Source organism: Rhododendron vialii, chromosome 8a (genome assembly GCF_030253575.1).
Source record: "Rhododendron vialii isolate Sample 1 chromosome 8a, ASM3025357v1".
In the NCBI taxonomy this organism is placed as follows: Eukaryota; Viridiplantae; Streptophyta; class Magnoliopsida; order Ericales; family Ericaceae; genus Rhododendron; species Rhododendron vialii.
In genome coordinates, this window is record NC_080564.1 from 30,173,275 (window position 1) to 30,194,415 (window position 21,141).

At 38.4% G+C, this 21,141-nt stretch overlaps 1 protein-coding gene and 1 non-coding gene across 4 annotated transcripts; both read right to left on the bottom strand.

Annotated features, from left to right (window-relative positions):
• Positions 1-665: 665 nt before the first annotated feature.
• On the bottom strand, positions 666-20,686 carry LOC131335191 (ABC transporter A family member 10-like). 3 transcript variants are annotated; one of them, XM_058370442.1, is made up of 18 exons: positions 20,566-20,686; positions 18,953-19,329; positions 18,536-18,615; positions 17,641-17,791; positions 13,153-13,272; positions 12,949-13,070; positions 10,212-10,373; positions 9,538-9,700; positions 9,335-9,460; positions 9,153-9,236; positions 5,951-6,267; positions 4,849-5,049; positions 3,579-3,688; positions 3,399-3,483; positions 2,750-2,878; positions 2,513-2,618; positions 2,329-2,417; positions 666-1,160 (listed from the first exon to the last, which is right to left on the bottom strand). In XM_058370442.1, exons 1-18 carry the CDS (start codon positions 20,631-20,633, stop codon positions 864-866), a joined length of 2,787 nt encoding a protein of 928 aa, XP_058226425.1. In that variant the 5' UTR covers positions 20,634-20,686; the 3' UTR covers positions 666-863. The 3 variants fall into 3 exon arrangements, with proteins under 3 accessions (XP_058226425.1, XP_058226426.1, XP_058226427.1); XM_058370444.1 differs by having other exon boundaries at positions 1,024-1,160; positions 2,529-2,618; XM_058370443.1 differs by lacking the exon at positions 9,335-9,460.
• LOC131299354 (small nucleolar RNA snoR100) lies at positions 18,368-18,475 on the bottom strand. Its single transcript, XR_009190741.1, has one exon. It is a non-coding gene; the product is annotated as a small nucleolar RNA snoR100 (small nucleolar RNA).
• Positions 20,687-21,141: the final 455 nt, after the last annotated feature.

Here is a 21,141-nt window from a genome sequence, read left to right on the forward strand (position 1 = left end):
AGAAAACAATAAATAAACCAGGTGAGTACGTACCCTCACACTTCCACAAGAGAGAGCAAACTCTCCAAAATCAAAATGCAAACAACAGCAGCTAACAGAAAACCAGAACATCATTTGAAACAAGAAAACAACACAGCAGCAGAAAAGGAGAAGAAACATTTTCAGAGCTTGAGCACTAGAATGGTAATCCGCCATGCTGCCAAGACCTTTTGAACTATGTGGGTGGGTAATGAATAGACCGAGGGAAACTGAAAGGATAGTTCCTGGGGGTAGTGGTGGTTGGGTGAAGGAGAAGGAGGTGGGTAGTGCGAAAAAGAGGGAGAAAGCGTAGATCATAATGTGTTACGTGGGTTCTGAGAATAAAGGGGGTGCAAACATTATTCCCGATGAAATGTTACAAGCACATGCAATTTTCTTTCCCAAACCCTAACAGAATCTAAATGGAAGGTGTACCTTGACCATTTTTGAGTAGTTCAAGGGGGCTAAGTGAGAAAAAAACAATAGTTTAAGGTGGAGTGGTGGACAATGTGTAGCAAATGCATAGTTTGAGGCAGTATAACGTAATGTATCTTAAAAAAGAGCGTAATGTTTCATACATGTGCTTACCACGTAGTATAGGTACATAGATATATGGATTTGACAATCTAACCATTAGCACATGTGAATGAAGGCTATTCAACATATTGTTAGTGCACTATTATGTCGAAGCTGCAATTCTTTGTTCTTCATATTGTTCAGTAAACAGTTCTGCAACCAAATTACAATTTGTATAGTGCCGATTTTTCACCAGTCTATAACAATCAAATTATGAAGTAGATCAGTTTTTTAGTATCGTAGTAATGCAGAATCCTCAAACATAGCAATCAAATGACGTTGAATGCCTCTGCCCCACATGCCACCTTGATGAAGACATCCTCTAAGGTGGTATCAGCAATACCCCATGCCTGAACAGGGAATTTGCTCTTTGCAACCTCAACAATTTCTAACACATCTGCAATTTCGACCTCGTTTTTTGAAAGCTCAAACTTTTGAGTTCCTGATAGGTGGTATGTCTTGTTAGCGCTTGGAAAGCGACAACAAACTAACCTCTCCACGTCTAGCTCATGGTCGGATGATGTCGTAATTGTGAAGACATAAAATCCCCCATATCGGGCCTTTAACTGGAATTCATCAACGATTAGCGTTCAATATTACAATGGTGAATAACATAATTTTGAATATTACTGATCAACGAAAGCTTGGCATATGTAAATACAATATGGGAAATATCATAAAGGGTCAACAATTGTCTGAGTCCCTTGGAGTTTGTTTTTATCCTCAATAGGGTTTTCTATCTTTGTTTCTGGGAATTTCATCGTTCTGGTAAATTTATTTGCGAATATCTTAATTGTCTCCATTTTATGTTTCTCTCCTCCAAAGAAAGTTTGCTTGGTCATAGTTGGTATATAATATATATAGATAAACATCAACCTCTCGATCTATTAACAAGAACACAAAAATACTCATTATCAATAACAGAACTTAACAGAAATTCGGTGTTGGGTGCTCTGTGGAAGAACCTTAGCCCTCCTAAGGTGGAAATCTTTGCTTGGATGGCTTTGCAATCCAAGGTGGCTACGCGTTCTGTGCTTTTGGGTAGAAATTTGATTCCAGAGGGCCAATCTACTCTGTGCCCTTTTTGTTCGCTGCACTTGGAAACTCCGCAACACCTACTTTTGCACTGTCACTTTTCGTGGGTTGTTTGGTCTCAAATTCTAGACTGGTGGCATTTGAGATGGGTGTGTCCCGCATCTCTGGAAGCTCATTTCGGGTGGTGGATGGAAAGTAGATTTAGAAATTTGGAGAAAAATTTGTGGGAAGTTACTTTCTTTGCGACGTTGTGGTCTTTGTGGTTGTCGAGAAATGATTATGTTTTTAACGACGCCACATCGGGAGCTGGGGTTGTGGGCGAGCAGATTAAAGCTAGAGTTGCTATGTGGATAAAGGCAAAGTTCAACATTAAGGTGTACACGGTCGAGGATTTTAAGGTTTTTTTGGATGGAATTAGAATGTTGAAACTGTAAAGATTGTTTGCAGTGGTGTATGAGGTGTGTGTTTTTTCCTCCAATTTTCTGTTGGAAGTCATTGTAAGGGGCGTGGCTTTTTTTTGTTCTGTTTTTCTGCTTTTGCTGATTGTTTGTGTAAGTTTGTTTAGCTTTCATCACTCGAGCCCCCTCGATGTACCCTTTCGAGTTTATATATATGTTTCGTTTTGCCGAGCAAAAAAAATAACAGAACTTAACCTCCATCTCGAAGAATTAGACGACTGAAATTACCACAAAACATTACCTGTTTTGCATTTCCAATGCACTGCAATCTGCCATCAACAAATATTCCTAAACGATCGCAGAGATGCTCTGCTTCTTCCATTGAATGAGCTGAAATCATTGAGCATGATTAGTACAATTGAACGATAATATGAGAGAGAGAGAGAGAGAGAGAGAGAGAGAGAGAGAGAGAGGAGGGAATGTACTGGTGAGGATAATCACTCTGTTCCTCTTTGCACGCATCACAACTTTCCATAATTCTTTTCTTGAAGCGGGATCCAGCCCAGTACTCGGCTCATCCATGTAGACAACCTTATTATATGACAAATTAACATGTACTATGTTAGCATGCTGGAAAAAGATATCCAAAAAATGATGCAACTATTTTTGAACGGCAGAAAATGATACATCTACCAAGGTGAACAACACAATTTACTACATACTTTGGGATCTCCAATAAGAGAAATGGCAACACTAAGCCTCCTTTTCATGCCTCCACTGTATTTACCAACTTGCTTGTCAGCAACTCCTCCATTGAGTAGATTGACACTGCTAAGAGATTCTTCCACTGCCTGTGCAATAACACAATTATAAAGACAACCAAAATTTCAAATTTGTCCCCGTTACAAAGATTAACCATGAAGGAATGGATTGTTTGGTAGGTGGAATGTTGTGGGAAGGAATAAAATTGTTCGCAGTACACCTATGTTACACAAATTGATTCTACTTTTAGTTTACATTTTGTCGTTTTCCCGCAAATCGAATGTTGGGATGAGCATTCGAAAGGTGATCATTCCCTTCCAACTTCACTTGAGCAAACTAAACACTTGTTTTAGTTCCAAATGGCTTTTCTTATGGATCCTTAAATGATGTAACACCCTGTCCCACATCGGAAGTCTACATGGATGATCTTGGATATATAACAAACCATGCGGGCTACTACTAATACTTTGGGCTTAAGCATTTTGGGCCTTGCGAGCTTGTGGATTTATAGTCAGTGTACTGGGCCTACATCGGGCATTACAAATGTGCTCTCAAATAGAATGGATTTTAACATCACAATTATCAGAGTGAAGGCTAAAATTGACATACTTGGTTTAAGGCGGGACCTTTGAGATTCTTAAGTCTACCATAAAAAAGTAGGTGCTCCCTGGCGGTAAGTGTTTCCCAAAGTAAGCTGCACGATTGTTAAGTAAAATGAAAATACTATCTAATTTGTGGAACAAAGAAGTAAAAGATAAAAACAACTACATGTAGATAATCCAAACTTACTCGTGTTGTGGACATACGCCCATGCTGGTATATACTCTTTCCATCTCAGTCTGTATGTTCAGACCCTCAACGAATGCTGTCCCAGCGCTAGGCCCCGTCAGCCCGATCATCTGTGAACCAAGGATGGACGAACTTCTTCGTAAACAACAGCCGCCATAATCTACTTCCAAAACTTCTAACACTAAGAAAAATGCTATGGGCACGATTGCCTAAACTGTTAGATCTGACTTGAATTTTGCACTCTAGTGCCCCGATGGAGTCATGTCTGTCCACACGGCCCATCAAGTTTTGTTATGCGGAAAGCTTCTTTTTTTCCCGCCTGGACGGGGCTTAAGTCCGTCCGAACGCTCGGTGCACAGGGAGACTACGTTTTAAGTCAGTTGTGCCTCTCTTTTTTCGGATTTTCTATTAGATAGGGACTTTGGATATCACTAGGTTTTTGTACCTTTTGGGTCTATCGTGGTGAGGCTCCTTTGAGGTCTGTGTGGAGAGTTTGGTATCATTGAGGAGTTTGGAGTTCATTGGGTTTGATATTAGGATTTTGAGTTTTTTTAGGTTCAAGTAGGGTTTTGTTCCCCTTTGCGTCTCACTGAAGTTTTGTCCCTAATACTGGGTGATTCTTTGACAGTGACATATATAGCCGACTCTTTGTAATTTATCATTGTCCATAGTGAATCATGTATCGCTCTTCACCCATCGACAACATATAAGTTTATACTAACGCAAAACCACGTAAATCTTTGTTTCTTTGTTTTCCTGTACTTCATGATTTTCGTAACATAAACTAATATGGGATGTCGGTAAAGAAGGACATCAGTTTAAGTGTTTAACTAAACATATCAGCTCTTGGCAGGGTATAATAATAATAATAATAATAATAATAGTAATAAATAGTAATTTTGTATAAGCTTTAGTCTGGTAAGAATGAAATCCCAAATGAGGGTTGAATGTAATAGGGGAACTGACAAAACAACCAATTGGTGTGTGACATTTAGCGGAAAGGGATAAGAAATGACAAGAAAGAGATTTCTCTCTTGCACTAATTTTCCAACTTCGACGAGATTTGAGACCTTCTTTTATGCCAGTAACGTTTCTTGCAAAAAAATAATAATGAGGTTAACTGGAATTATGAACTACCTTGATAACAAACGTAAGTCGATGATATGAATTTTTTTATTTTTTTTTTGATGATATGAAGAATTATAGATACAACTTAGGGATGAAAAACCTGTGTAAACATTGTATCAATAGGTGGAACAATTATACTGACCATCTTGATAAAAGTGCTTTTCCCTGCACCATTTGGTCCGAGCATACCAAAACATTCTCCACGAGCCAACGCAAGAGACAACCCATGAACTGCCACTTTTCGAGGATTTCCATCCATTCCCGGATACACTTTCCTCAGATTGTTACAAACGATAGAGTAACTTCCGTCTGGCCGGACAAGCAACTCTTCAACCTTTTCCCTCTACAAACAACAACAGTGAACAAGAAAACACAAGGTGGGATATAATCTGCTAATGCACTTGTTGAAGTAGATCTCAACAGTGAGAAAATCCAATAACACACAACAGTAGAAGGCAGAGAACAGAAAAGGGTTCACTAATTTTACACTCCATTGAGGAAGAACAGGGTTCCATAAGATTTCAGTCAACTCAGTTTCCAATGTTTTTTTGGGGGTAAATACTCAGTTTCCAATGTTATGCGGAATCGGAAAATGAACTGGTTCATGTGATTCAGCTTGTGATTTAATGCGATGCAGAGTGATTTAGTTCTGTCTATTTTCTTTCAAATCGGCATGAAACATGTCATCTCACCTATCTCTATCCAGAAACCGGAGAGAGAGACAGAGAGCCATCTATGTCAAAAAAGGGCTTTGAGAAGAGCAGTTTTCCAGTATAGGAGAGTTGGAGAAGTCCAACACGCCTATTGATGTCGTCTGGATCATAAACTTTACTAAAAGACGCAACTTGAATTTGAAACTTCAAGTTCTGACTAAGGCTTGATATTGAACAAAATCACACCTGAATATCTCGTACCGAACTGGCTGCTAAGGCTTCTAGTTTGAGAATACCAAGATTAGTGTCAAACTGTAATTGTTTTCCATTCTAACTACTAATAAAGTGGTTAGTATGTACATGTACACATACAATCATCGGAACTCCAAAATACAATTAGTAAAATCAAATGTCCCGGAGGAAAATTTGGTTTCTTTATGAGCTTCAAGTACGTGATAATATAAACATATACATCTGTACGTATATATACTTTGATATATACATGGATATACATGCTAAGAGACTTTTCGGGGGTGTCTAGGATTTTTTCTTTAATTTTCTGAAATCAATAACGATGATAAGCTGACTTACCTCTTGGGAGATGTCAGCTTTCTCCACAGAACTAAAATCTCTCGAAGAAGTCCTCTGGGAAAAAGGATTAGGCTTCCTTCGGAAGCAAAATATGGAACTCTTGTTGTCAAGACAGTAGGAGACAGCAAGAAACACAAACCATTCTGCAACCATGATTATCAACACTTCTTTCATGCCATTGCTTCTATCATTCAGATCTTCCCATGTCATCCCACTAGTGTGTGAAAGCCTTGCCTCACGGGCTTTTACTGAAAACTCGTGAAACATACGATAGAGAGCGAAGCCAGGATACAGCTCCAATACAGTAACCAAGTTTCCTACAACAATGAAATATCATTAATATGATAATTAGAGTCCACAAAAGGTATAAGCGTGGAAACAAAGAGTAGCCAAACATGAAAATCAGATGAGGTAAAGAAAAAGAAAAAAAAAAACTTGCAGGCAAAGTATCCGTACCAAGTATCAAGAATACAACAATGTATTTGATTCTATGTTGCACGGACCATACTAGTTTGGAATACACTTAACGGTAAAAGGTATGTGTTGTGTAATACCCATCCTAGATATTTAGAGTATTTAACTCACTTTTTAATTGAATTACATGATTCGGGGTTAGATTGCATGCATTAGAAGTTTGAGGGCCTAGTGTGTGTTTTGAGTGGTTGCATAAGTGGAGGGTTGGTGTGGTTGCACTTGATGAAGGCAAAAGCTAGGATTTGGTTCAATTGTCTTGTTCTTGAAGCTCTAGTTGGTAATCCATGTTCCTTTATACTTGAATTCATGTTTTAACTGTTGATTTCCATACTTTAGGGTTGGAATTCATACATGGTTAGTTATTACATGTGGAGTGGGGCTCTAGGTTTGAGTTTTGAGTGAGTTTTTGGAGGAATAAAGAACCTTACCTTGCATCTCAAAGATTTGATGCTTAGAACTTGATTTAATCTATGAGCTTGTTGTTCTTGAGGTAGCTATATTGTATCTAAGTGTTTGAGTATGTTTTGGTAAAGTTTAGATTGTGTTTGGTTACCATTTTAGTTTAGTTTTAGTTTAGTTTTTCAATCATTATTCTATTTCTTTCTCTAATCATTACCCTATTTCTTCAATTATTACTTTCTCATCTCTCTCTATCTCTCTCCAATCATTACTTCTCTCTTCAATCATTACGTCTCTCTCCACCCACTACCAAAACTAAACTAAAGTAAAATGCCAACCAAACAAGTATACAAACTGAGTTTTTCTGTAAAACTCAGGTGGTACCAATACCAAGTTCTTGGTGGTACCGGTACCCAAATCTATGGATTTCGTTTCTGACCTTTTGGTACCAGTACCAAGTTTTGAGTGGTACTGGTACCACTTAAACAGGCGAACTTCGGGCGAGCATAACTTCTTCATCCGAACTCCGTTTTGAGCAAATTTTATATTGAAATTCATGTACCGAGAGTCTACTTTCTAACGGTAGTGGTCTCATGATCTAATTCTATACCTATAAAATGTTATGGTCATTCTTAGACAGATTGGTTGTGGAATGTGTTACCCTTTTTGGAGAATTGTGTTGTGTTTGAGCTTCACGTTTATTGTGGGACACTTCTAGGTATTGATATGGACATATTTGTATTCGTTGGACATCGTTTAACTTCTTATTAGCTTTATAACTTTGTGCCAAGTATTCATGGAATTCGTAACTAATACGGTTTAGCTTGTGGTTAGGTAAAGAACCGGTCAATCGGGAGGTGACCATAGTTTGGCATACTTCAGTCGATATGAAAGTGAGTGTGTTTGATACGGATATGATCAATGAGATATTGCTTGGTGGTGAATATATATATCATGATATCTTTGATTTAGCAATTGATATGTATGCTTGTTGGATGTTGATTATACCGCCGAAGGTTTGCGTGTGAGGCACACTATGTTGTAAGCCATGCCGCCTAATTAAAGGTAGTTGGGAGCATGGTGTGTGGGACACCATTCCTGGGGTGTATGGGATTGTGGCAGACGTGTCACTGCATATGTTGTGATTATATGTGTGTTGTTCAATTGAATACGTATGCTAAGTTTGTGTGAGTTACGTTCAAGTGAGATGTTCCTTCGGGTATGGTGGTATTTTATTGAATGTATTATATATCTCACACACTCTAGTTTTCCTTTTTGGATTTCAGATCACAGGTGGTAGTAGAGTTGGTCCACTACTAATCAGTGTTTTGGGAGACACTTGGTTTACTTTTGAGTGTTAATGTTTGTAGTCGAGTTGGTTGTAATGGGTCAAACTCTTACTTATGCTAAACTCATTTTGTGACTAATGTCGTCAAGTACTTTATGACTTCAAGTTTGTAATTAAGTTGGGCGTCTTTCGTACAATGCAAGTTTGTAATTATCATAGACACCTTGTTTATATTAATGTTAAGTCTTCCGCTGGGTTTTTTACTCTATTTCTTGTTTGGTTGTCGTTTAGTTGTTCTTTTGTGTGGAATATCACGTGGCCGTGTTGGTTCAAGCCCACTCTAGGTGTCGTTCCAGGGCGGGGCATGACATGTTGGATATGTGTAGATGGATCCCCTTGGCTAGCATATTATTAGGCATTAGCAAGTCGAAGTTATTGTATAACCAAATACGCATAAAACTGCAATATTATGCATGAAAAATGCTCTATGAATAGTTGTAAACGCCATTTTACCAATTAAAAAGTTGTATATAAAAGAATGAAAATTCAATCGTCCCGTATCTTTTGATAAATGATAAGCAATTTAGAGCTATCAGTCAGCCGTACCCAAGTCTATGTAACACAGATGTGATGTACTGATAAAGAAATCAGGATAGTAACTCAGCTCCAACTAAACCAGAAATTCAACCATAGGATTAATTATTTCCTGAATCCAAGTTAAACGATGCAAGAACTGCTCCATATGGAAGGGGTATAACACAAAATAATGGCATCCACTTTTTTTAATCAGCAAAGTAGTGGGAATCCTTTCCAGCTTGCCACTGTTATTAACGCTTTCCAAACAAAAAAGAAAAGCATTACAGAACAAGTTTTGGCTGCATGATCCAACTGCTAAAATTTTGAAAGATGTACCAAGAAAAAACTAACTACAACAGTACAACCCAAATTTTCCATCAAAAGTTGGAAAACAAAATCGTAAACCAATACGAAGCATGGAAAAAACAACCAAACAATACCTACTAAAGAATTTCTATAACTTACGTGGGAATGATGGATCATCAACTTTGCCCTGAAAATAACACATTCCCACCAGCCCAGTTGCAAAGACAATAAAATATGCTACAACTGAAATCATCAAACCATTTACGTTAGTCAACTACTTTTTCAGTCAAAATAGGAATCTACTCATCACTCTAAACACATCAATTAGTTGAGACACAAACCTGAAGTAGTTTTCACTTTTGAGAACATTCGAGCGACTAGAAAGGAAAATGCAATTTGCAAGTTGATATAGACATAAAAAAATACAAATTGCAAACTGTAGTCATGGGTCGTGAATGACCCTAATCCTGCAAGGAAGCGACAGGCATAATGAGTTTTCTGCTAAATGAAAATAAGAAATAAGGAAGTTTTGTTTTACCATTACCCAGAAACGAGCAGGATGCGGAAAAACACAACATGTAAGCTAAAGATATGGCAAGGAAATAAATGTAAGAGATCATCGAATACGGTCCATCACCAAGCCCATGCATTTTCATCATAATTCGTATGTTCTTTTGCGTCTCGTACACCAGATTTGTCAATATAACCTATGCCAAAAAAGCAGTTAACAATGTACAATATAAGACAAAAGCAGAGAAAATAGTCAGAGACCACTTAAAAGGATAGCAGTATTTAATTCAATGTCACAACTAGATGGAGGAAAATATTTCAAGGATGGCTGATAACTGTTTTATATAAAGGAGTCACATGCATGATAGGGATGGATCAATTTAAATATTTGACTCAATAATCCCACATACCACCACTCTGCCAGTGTGATTAAATAGCCATAGAATGCTTTGATTTGTACTTCCAGTATATAAATTACCTTTATGTCATCTACCTAATTTAATCTACTAATATAAGGGTGCTTTAGTCTTTCACTAGAAGATTTGGATCACTATTACTAAGGATTAACATACTGCAGGAAATTCGAATATGAGACCTTTGTAAAATTTGACAGAATCGATATCCTTTAAGCAATAACTATAGAAAGACATGCACACCATGAGTACTTTTACTGAAAAATTTCCTAGTATGGCTGGTTTAAATACTCACTGGAATTAGCTGCTGAACAATCCATACAAAGAAGACGGTGGAAAACATAGAAATGAGATTGTCCGCTGATGATGAATCTGGATGTTTGGGCATTTCTTTGACAAACTCAAAGAGAATCTTGAAATTAGTCCCAAGAAGAAACTCGAGGTAGGCATTGGAGACCTGTATAATTAAGCATTGTGAAAGTCGGAGCCCATAGTTACTAAACACAATTCCCATAGTTTTTTCCACTTGATACAGTTCAGTAAATGCAAACAAAACCTTATACTATAAGAAGCACAATAATGCAAAAGGCAACATACAAATTATGAAAATTTACAGTTCAATAAATTCAAAAGGATGTTATCTATCTTATAAAACAGGAGGGTTTTAAGGAATATTCCTAACAAAATATTCTCTCTCAATGGTTCAGATTAATCTCAAACACAAATTTTATCTACTCATACAAACAAATCTGACAGCCCAGATTTCTCCCTCTTCATTCTCACAAATTAAGTTATGGATGGCATGTTTTGTAAATAATGTGCAATCGTGGGCTTATAATTTGAAAGAAAAAAGGTCTACTTTCAAAATTTGAAACCCACTTACCCACGTGGCTTACTATACTCATTCTCTCTCAGTCTCTCACTTTCCCCTTCTCCTCTCTCTCTCTCTCTCTGGAAACCCAATTGACGCCATCAGCCGGCGACATCTCAGAGGCTCCCATATGGATTATCTCATATGCATACAGTATATAGAATTATTGAATTTGAAGAGAAAAAGAAACAACTGTGGTGGCAATTTCGTATATTATGTTTAGTCAAAAATCCTCCGAATGTATTAGTCTTGGATCAATAATCAGTTTCGGTATTAAACCTAAAAGTGCTAAGTTAACAATGCTCAAAGTAGTTTATATATGTGAAGAGATCCGTGTTTAGCACTTTTAGTAAAAATTGAAAATTGCCCTCAAGTTACAAAAATGCTGGATGTATTTATTTGCTTCATTAAGCCCAACTCGGCATACTTCTTTAATCTTTTCTGGTGGAGTAAAAGAAATTGGTACGAACTCTATGAGCAAATTGATAGTTCTTTGTAGCTAGCTTAAATGTATAGTTGGAAGAGTGCTGTAAACACGGGTAATTCTCTTTCGTGCCACTAAGAAGAGGATCACAGATTACACACTAATGAATCGATTTAGTATTTGAGCCACTAACTAGCAAGTGTTGTAGGTACTGACAATTTCAACAGGGATGCGTAGTGCCGTAGACACGGGCAAGCACTAGTAGCTCAATAAACTGAAATTGCCAACATCTGTCATGTGTTTTTTTGGTAGCCAAATTGGTGGGAATAGTCACAAATATTAGGAGGATTACACCCAACTAGATGAGAAAATTAACTACACAAGAAATTCCAACGAATTATCCACTAACACATAATCAAGAATCAAAGCACCAACCACTTTCAATGGAATGCAACTCAAGAAGGAAACACCATAGTTACAGTTTCAGAGGAGGTCCTTCCAAAGGCGCAAAATGAAATCAATCTAAGATCGAGGGACTTGGAAGGCATTACACAGAAACAAGAAATGAGAATATCGGAGGACATAAGCAATTGGCAGTCCAGACCTTACTCTTAAAATGCAATTTCAATTCGGCTTACCATTTCTTTCCTTTCATTCCCTTCTCTCAAACATAAGAGTTCATGGAACTATGCAAGTCATATACCCAGTATTAAAAATAAGAAGGCCAAGTCATGAAAAGACGAGATGTACAAGAAACAATTTAGAGAAGCCATACACTCCATATAAACATATATTGCAAGCTTACTAAGAGCACTGATTCATGTTACCTCCAACATGCAAATCAAAAATAAAGCAAAAATCATCATGATGTGGCTTGACTTTTTATGGTCCCTTGATTGAAATTCAAACACTCATCATATTGGCTCAGAGTTTTACAGATATGTGCTGATTTAATACAGAAATTATGTGCGTATGTCATTTACTTGCGTGGATCTGTTAAGGGGTGCCTCTTTCACCTATTTGCTGTAGTATACGTCAATGAAGTTTTTTCCATTGTGCACGGTTCAAAAAAAAAAGAATTTTTTTTCCCATTATGCATAATCCGAACATCCTATGTTAAGCTGAAGCCTACTATGTTGGAACATTTATACCAGTGATGCAATGGAGGTCTCACGCACCATTATGTTTCATATGAATGCCTTGGTACACTAGAGCTCTAACCAAACTTCTCTTAAATATTAAAAAAAGTAAGTAGTAAAGAACTAACATTCAGACTGCTCCACCAAAATGATACAGTCATGGTGGAGTGGTATTTTATAAATGGTATCTCTAAATTCCATATTCTCAAATCTCTATTCAACCTTGTAATTCTATCTACAACTTTGGTTTATCTTTTTCTGTATTATATATATATATATATCTTAACCCAAGCTCACAAAAAAAAAAAGTAGTTCTAGTAGAAGGAATTCAGCCATAAAAAACAAATAATCATCCTCCACTGTCCCTTCTAATCGAAAAAGGAGAAAAATAAGTCTTCCACCGTCCCTTAGCACAACCAACCCTGCCCGCAATACAAAAAGTGACAAATTCACAGGCATATAGGCATGTATAGCTGAAAATGTAATAGGAATGGAATGCGCAAAAAGAAGATTGAAATATAGGAACGTTTTGAGTTAGAGCTTTATATCACAACAGTGCAACCACTCTTAGAAGGAGGGTAAAGGTTAGGAAAGATACCAAATTCACTGAGCGAGCGACCCTCATCATAGAGTTAGGCCCTTGATCACCCTCATTCAAGCTAGACTTGAACCATACACTGATGTTAAACTTCTTGTCACTTGAGTTCAAGAGATCATAGGCTGTGCGAATAATTGAAAGCCAAATAAGGGTTCAGAAAACAGTTTTCAAGACAAAACATCAGTGATATCCAGTACACCTTACCTGCTATTATCTCATTGGCTATCCGTTCTGAATTCCCGTCCTGGTCACCCTTGAAAAGCTCATCATTGATCTCAGAAGAACTATTGCGCCACAAACGTAAACCCTTGATGCATTTAATAGCTAGAGAGAGAGAGAAGGATTAGTATAACTGCTTAGCAGTCATATTAACCAATTATCTTTAACAACAAAAGACACCCTCTTTTTGGAAATTTGGGAAATTCCAAGAGTTCAATGAAACCTCTTATTTTCTAGAGACATCATCAGGACAAGCTGTTCGAATTGCCCTCATGTGTGAAAGGCGTGAAGGGGCTGCTGATCATACGCACCCATTTTGGACTCCACTCCAAAACTCATGGTTGTATCCAGTATATTTCTTTATTACTCATTTCTTAAATGCTTGTAATCAACAGTGGTAGAGTATAGATAGAGAGAGACCACAGAGAGAACCAGAGTCAGAGAGAGTTTTCTGTTGTAAACTCCTTTTCCCAGCGAAGTGAACAATTCAGATTCTCTCCATGGAGCGGGTGACTGGCCGAACCATGTGTATTTGGTGCCCGTGTGTTTGTGTGACCGAAATACCCAACCATTCGCATTACAGCTCAGTTGAGTGGGAGATCACCGGAAAACATTAAATCACCTCTATGTTTTTTAGTTCAGCAAAGAAACAAAAGTTGTCAAAAATTCGATCTGATGACAGAAATAGGTTAGTCTCGACAAGAGTATAGCAACCGTGCCTGTCCATCACCGTGAATCAACCGGTGTGAATCTTGAGTGCCACGTGAAATAGCGTGCTTGAGATCAACTCAATCTCAGCCATGCATCCCACATGTCATTAGAGGAAGAAGACGATTATGTGGTGCCACGTCAGATCCAGGTCAGTGCTGAGTCAGAAAACATGTAAGCAAAGAGGTGGTTTGCTCAGACCGCACCACAAACACATGCACACCATCAACACAGAGGGAACACAAAGATTTTACGTGGATCCCCAATCCAGGTATGTCCATGCCTCCATGGGCAATGGATATTACTATGTTTAGGGAGGAGGATACACCAACCACTCAACTCAACCTCACACTCTCATAGTTCTCTGGTTCTCACCTTCTCTGTGGATTACTCTCTCTCACCTTGTCTACATAAAAGAGGAGCCAGAGCTCCCAATGGCGAGACTCCTGCCAACTACCCTATCTCTACAGCTCACTCTTTATTTGCTCACTTTGGCACACATTTTTGCATCTCACGCGTACACAATATATATGGGGGAGAACCCACAGTTCTCATATGGGCCTGGAGCCAATTTTCCGCTCAAAGGGATACAGGCATGTTTGGGAGATTTAGATATCTGCAAAAGTCCAACTTGGCTGCAAGCCCTATACTCTTCACCAGCCAAATCTTTGACAATGGGAGGATTTGAGCCACCTTTTCCAACAAGAGGCTACTAGAAGTGCCACGTCAGCACCACATGGCAGCCAAACGCCCACGTTAAAGCCACGTCGGGGGTGCTAACAGGGCGGTTCATTTGGTGGTTTCTCTCGGGATAGATTTGGAGAAGCTGTAGCTTCTCCACAAGTGGAGTCCTGAAAGAGACAACTAGGAAGGGCTGTAGGGTAGGAAGATTGGTCAACTACACTTGTTGAGGGAAATATTGTGATAGGAGGAGCTACCGTCATACACGAGCCCAACAGCACAAGGAGAAGACAAGGCAAATAAGGAGCAAAGCGGTTGCACAGGCGCATACGGAGTAGTACAGGAGAAATCACAGAACCCAAGGCAACTCCGAGGCGTATAAAGGAGGGTCCAAGGGTGTGCAGGATCTCGGAAAGTTCATAAGGAAGCTCAGAGCAATGCGCCTACTAATAGGCGCATGAATGGTCACATAAGTGCCCCCTAATTTATCTTTATTAAGTTCATTTGTATTGTTACTTGGAGTTTGATACTTAATTTCTGTAGTGTAGGTATTTGGAGGGTTAAAGCTCTAAAATATCATTGTAACGAGAAATATTTCAGCCATTGATAAATAAGTCCAAAGTCAATTTGGAAGGGGTGAGAATCACACAACCATGTTCCCGCACAAACGGAAGGTGAACGAATTTTGGCGAGGTCCATGGGATGTCGGTCCAACTGCATTGCACAAATGAAAAATGTCTAGTGAATTCCAATATTATTATGGAAATCTCGATCGGCAAATCAAAAGCAATTGGAAACCACAAGTTGGGTGATTACTTGTGGAGAATCTGGGCACATGAAGGTGTGTGGTGTCAAAGTTTTGTTGGATTAGCATTGATTTGGGAGTTAAGACTTCAAATAATATACGGATACTTAATGCTACTATAATTTTGGAAGGCAATTACACTGGGGTTAGTTTTTGACTTGGACTAGGATACAAAAGGGAAGGATTTAGATTTGCTTGGAGTATTGCATAAGGGAGGAGTTGTAATGGGAAACTGTTTATGCCCATTTTGGGCACTGCGGATCGGGCTAGTCGTAATTGGCCATTTAATTAATTCTTTGATTAAATTGGGCTGAAGCTGGGTAATTGATTGGCGATTAAATATTAGGCCATGAGCTTTTCCCATTTGGGCCCAAGAAGAACGCAGCCCATGAGAAGAATGTAGCCCACGGTTTTTGGGAAGGAAGCCCATAGTTTGGTCCACAAAGAAAATGCTGATATGGCCCACAAAGTGCAGCCCACGGTTTTGGGGAATTGGTTGCTGCCGAGGTGGTTATTTCCCTCCAAAATCAAAAGCCAATTGACTTAGTCAATTGGCCATGTCTTAAACTCACACAAAGAAGGAGATAGTGGGAAGTTACTGCCACATCACCCATGATTTATCAACTGCCAGAAAACTGTCCATTATCTTGCATGCATGAAAAGAGGGAGTATCATGGGACACATGTCGGCCTGTGGAGCAAAGCAGAATTCGGATTCAGACTTGAATCAGCTTAATGCTGTGCCTATAAATACAAGTTCATAAGATGAAAAACAGGTCCAACACCAATCAAAGCTCAACGCTTACAAATACATTCCTACTTTCAGCAAAGTAGTCTATCGAGTACATCGTGGTCAAACCCCATTCAAACTCACTTCATCAAGTAGTTTGGATTTTTACTTTTCTTGTAATCAAACTTTATTATCCCGGAGTAATAAAGTTCACGTTTTTACGTCCCATTTCCTATACGACTAGGAAATTTGAAGTCCACAACCATGTGACAAACCACGAACCTCATTGTGATCTTTAACCTTTGGGTCACACGCAATCGCTCTTACGTTAGAAGTCAAGATTCACGGGAATCTTCATTAAAAGTTAGGCGCTACAAATCTTGGCACGTTCGCACTCAACGTATTCACGCCTTTGCCAAAAACGAGAGTTTTCAGAAATAGATTCTCCTTACTAAGGAGAATTTGGTGCATATATATACAAGCAGTAGAGTTGGCTTGGATGAGAAGCATAAAAGAACAAAGCCGGAGATATTGTGCGGAGCCCAATCAATGGGCAGCTAAACCCTCTTCTAGGGCATAGATGAAGCTCAAACTCCTAGTAACGTTATTTGTGTTTTGATTAGGTTTTATTCAAATCGTGGTTTTATGACTTTGATGGATTTCTTTACAATATTATTCTTTCCATCACATCTTGTGAATGAATTTCTAGGTTTTATGCACATTCATACAACAGTTCTTAATTGTTTTGTGATAACTAGGTAAGATGAGTTATGCTCCGTAAGGTGCTGTGCTATTAGACGATCCATGCCACAGAGACGAGTCGTACTAGAAAGACAGATTGTGCTAGGCGGTAACCAAACCAATCTGAGCTTTATGTCCCAATCAATTGGGGTCGGTTACATGAATTATTTTTCTTCATTGAACTCTATCAAGGGCTACTTGTTCACTCAAATCCATTAGACTCATATCTTTGTGCACAACAGAATCTAATGTCAATTTAGGTCTTCCCCTCCCCATAGCATTACTACTCAAAGTTATCCTACGCTCTCTCTTAACTACTACATCTACATGTCTACTGTAGATATACCCAAACCACCTTAACCTATTTTCCCTCAACTTCTCCTCTAAAGGTGCTACATCTGCCATCTCGTGGCCCTCATTCAAATCATTCAAAGTGGGAAGGAAGGGGTTCCCTATTGGTGGTCTGGTACATCTCACGCATGGATTGAACATTAATGCCTTTAGAGTTTCTTCCTTACTCCTCTCTATAAAAATGCTTGTAGTTAGAATCTTAGGGGGTAGAGAATACGGAGAGAGCACAAAGAGTTCCACTGCAAAGTGAAAAAATCTGATTCGATTCTCTCTGTGGAGTAGGTCAACCGCGTATATTTGGTGTTTTTGTGTGTATAAACTCTTTAAATCGTGAGTTTCCAGAAGTTCAATGAATGTACACGACATAATTTTCCAGAGACAAAACAAGAATCAAATAGAAAATCAACAATTACAAAACTAAAGAATTAAGTCAAGACCTCATGGATGCATGGTGATACCTATTTTATTTCTCTCGGATCCCATAGAAATGAATGATAATGAGTTCCGACGACACCGACGTTGAATGTTATAGATAGTGCCTTTCGGCAAAAAAGCTGGATCGAGATACATTTTTGGCTTATAATTTGCAGGCTCGTCAGTCGATGACCCCTGAAACATTTTCAAATGATATTAGGAGGAGAACTAGAATTAAAGATCATGAGATAACATGAAAACTAAAGCTCAGACAGTTGCACTGATGATGAATAGCAAAGAAAACCTGAAGCTCCATCTGGATGAGTGAATGTAAGGTAGCTTGATAACTCTAAGGTCGACAGTACAGGTTTAGGTGGTAAAGGCGATTTTGCGAAACTTCACTCAAAATTTGGATATAAGAAGAATCAAAGGATTTCAAATAATTACAATCAACAAGTTATTTCAAAACAATCAATCAAAAACTCTCATTCCATTTGCCCCAGTATACAAACTAAATCGAAGGTTGTGCTTTTTCAAAAGGTTACCCCGATCCACTTGTTTCAGATTCTATATAATAATGCGATTTTAAAGAACTAAGAAAAAAAATTAAAGGAGCATAAGTACAAAACACGACAACAACAGAACCCACGTAATCCCCAATCATTGGGGGTATGAGCGGGGAAAGATTGGAGACAGACCTAACCTTTGGCAATATATATGCACAAAGTGGCTGCTCTCAAAATACCACTGAAACAATGGCCCCCCTATACCTGTTTTGCTGCGAAATTATGCCCCCAAATCAAAGCCAAATGGCATCAGAGAGGGCAGGTCTAAAGACCCAATTCAATTTCTGTGCACATTATCATGCTTCCTTCATTGATAGTCTAGAGTATCGATATGCACAATTAAAAGAGCATAAGTAGAGGAAAGAAAACTTACAAACACACCATCAGCAAATCCATTCAAGATGTCAGAGGTATTCAAAATGGAAGACCTTGGAAAAAACCGTCCAGCCAAATCTAAAAATAGTGAAACATCAAGATTAGGACATGTACTCAAGGGGGTGCTCTTGGGCCAGTGAATATCGCTTTTTCTGGTGTTTATCAGTGGTGATTATTGGTAATAGCATCTCAGGTAGTTGATGTGAAAATGGCAATGCCAAGGCCATAATCTAGGGCATTCTATAATGCAAAATTGCTTTTATATTAAAATTCTGCAACTCTTTTGCCCTAAGGATCGAAAACCAGACCAAAGCGCGCACACACACAAACACAGAGAAGCGGATTTAGTAGAATAACAAATAAGAGATTTTTATAGCCTACCACTGGAGATGATCAAACAAAAAAATAGAGCTACCTAGTACCAGGGACTTATTACTCCCGGTAACAAGCACAGTTACAGGACATGAGTTGGTCTTCTTGCATGACCCATCAGGTAAATCTCCAAATGGTAGAAAAGCAGTTCTTACTGCACGATCCTCAGAGTCTGGTATTTCCAGTAATGGCGGGAATTCGTGCGGCCAAGGAATCGAACATTCAGTAAAGTTGTTGACCAGCTCAACATCCGAGCATGCATACCCCGGAGGAAATGGTTTGTCCAGTTTTGCACCGTGTGACATGAAGAACTTGGGCAGATAAAGCAATGTGCAAAGGACAACTGGCAATAAGAGGAGCAGAGAATTTGCCTTCTTTCTTCGTTTCTGCAAAAGAAATAGCAATGTGGACCGAAACTCTCTGAAACTTATGACGAGAATCAGTATTCAAACCCAATTTTCAATAGAGAAAATCCAATAAGGGTGATGCGTCCGTATCACTTGTAAAATTTAGAAGTTACAGAGCTAGGAAATAAGAATTTGAGCAATGCATGCAGCCAGAAGAAACCAAATTTGAACGAATGATAATGTGGTTGGTTGGTTTCTAAAAGCAGAAGTAAGAGTAGTTGTTTTCACCAAAGTAGAGGCCCAGGCAAATGCGATGTTTTGCAAATTGTGTTATATTGCAAAAGATGGAAAGGTCGCGTGTGCAAATCGTGTTATGCAAAGGAAGGAAAGAGGAAAATCTTAGAATCTCTATTAATCCGTAATAAAAATATGGGATGTGAAAGAAGAAAGAAATTAAGGATGACATTTTTTCCCCCTTCTAATTTCTAGGTGGTTTATGAGTGATTATTCAGTGCTCCTCCTGGTGCACCGCCACATGGTTATCCAATCCTTATTTCACCACACATTGTGATGGACTCTATACACTTTTTTGCATTTTGCATTTTTTATTTTACATTTTGGTTTTTTGGATTATGGTGAGCATGTATTATAAATTTGTATAGTATTTGAAAAATATGAGCAAACTGTAATGAAAAGTGAAAAATTAGAAGTCAAAAGCTCTATGTCCCTACTTCTGGCTTTTGTTCCCTAATTCCTTTCATCAAAATCTGAAAATGCATTTTGTGGGTATGTTGCCAAACACCTGAAAGTTTTAGTAAAAATGAGAAACGAAAAATGTGAAAATGAAAGTTTTAGTAGAGATGTGCGCAAGCTAGCCCGAACATCTGATTATAAAAAAAATGTGAAAATGAAGGTGCCAAATACCCTCCTCTTGAGCCCAACCACGTACTGTGTGGTGGACAAGGGTTCTAGGGCCTACGTTGCCCCAAAGACACTTAGGCTCCATTTGGAACCTATAAAGGAAAAGAAAAGAGAAGTAAAGGAAAATGAGAGAAAAAATTTATTATTCAATAAACTTGAAATCTTTCTTTTCTAACCAAACAATAGAAGAAGAAAAATTCCCTTCTTTTCCCTAGATTCCAAACAAACAGAGCCTTAAGAAAAATCGGGATTTTGAAATTCCAAAACGAACAAGAACCAGTAGTTTAAGAAATATCGCGAGCTAGCTCCAAAATTGACGTTCGCGCCATTTTTTTTTTGACGAATGGTTGATATACCACAGCCGGTAGATTTCAAATGGTTGACAAACCTGGAAAACCAAATTTTTCCTGAACAGTGCATCTGTTTGCGTCCAGAAGCTGGCGGGACCATGTGCATTCTCCATTGATGGAGCCTTTCTCTCTCTTGAACCAGAGGTTGAACGCTGGGGAAATGATTCCCCCCAAAAAAAAAATATGAAAACCTGGTTTGTTTGGGTTTTTTCTCTTTTGATGTTTCTCAAAATCACAAGCAGTACTCCCCCTGATCACCTTCCCCCGTATTTATAGGGGAGGCGCGTAATTTTGACAAAGGGTGGTCGCCCTTATTCTTCGGTTATTGACCCTTGTCAGCATCACAGGATTAGGATGCGTTTTTTTTTACGGACTAAAGGATAAAAGAGTAATTTCATTTACCACCTCCGTTAGATAGCAATTTTCTTAACTGTTTAGGGACTTGAAATAAGAACTAGGCCGATCCTTTTTTTAAACTTCGGTTTCATTTCAATCCTGAACCTATGTTATTTTAAGGATTTTTTAAGCCCTGTTTTTTCGATTCAATGCCCAAATAGTCCCACGCAATTATTTGCATTAATTATTTCAATTATGCCCCTTTCCTTCCTCACGCG

Coding starts and splice junctions, on each gene's coding strand:
- LOC131335191 (XM_058370442.1), bottom strand. CDS start 20,633: ATGCACATGGTCCCGCCAGCTTCTGGACGCAAACAGATGCACTGTTCA. Junction 6,268..9,152: donor TGATGATCCATCATTCCCAC/GTAAGTTATAGA, acceptor TCATTGTTGTAG/GAAACTTGGTTACTGTATTG. Junction 2,879..3,398: donor AAGGTCCCGCCTTAAACCAA/GTATGTCAATTT, acceptor GTTATTGCACAG/GCAGTGGAAGAATCTCTTAG.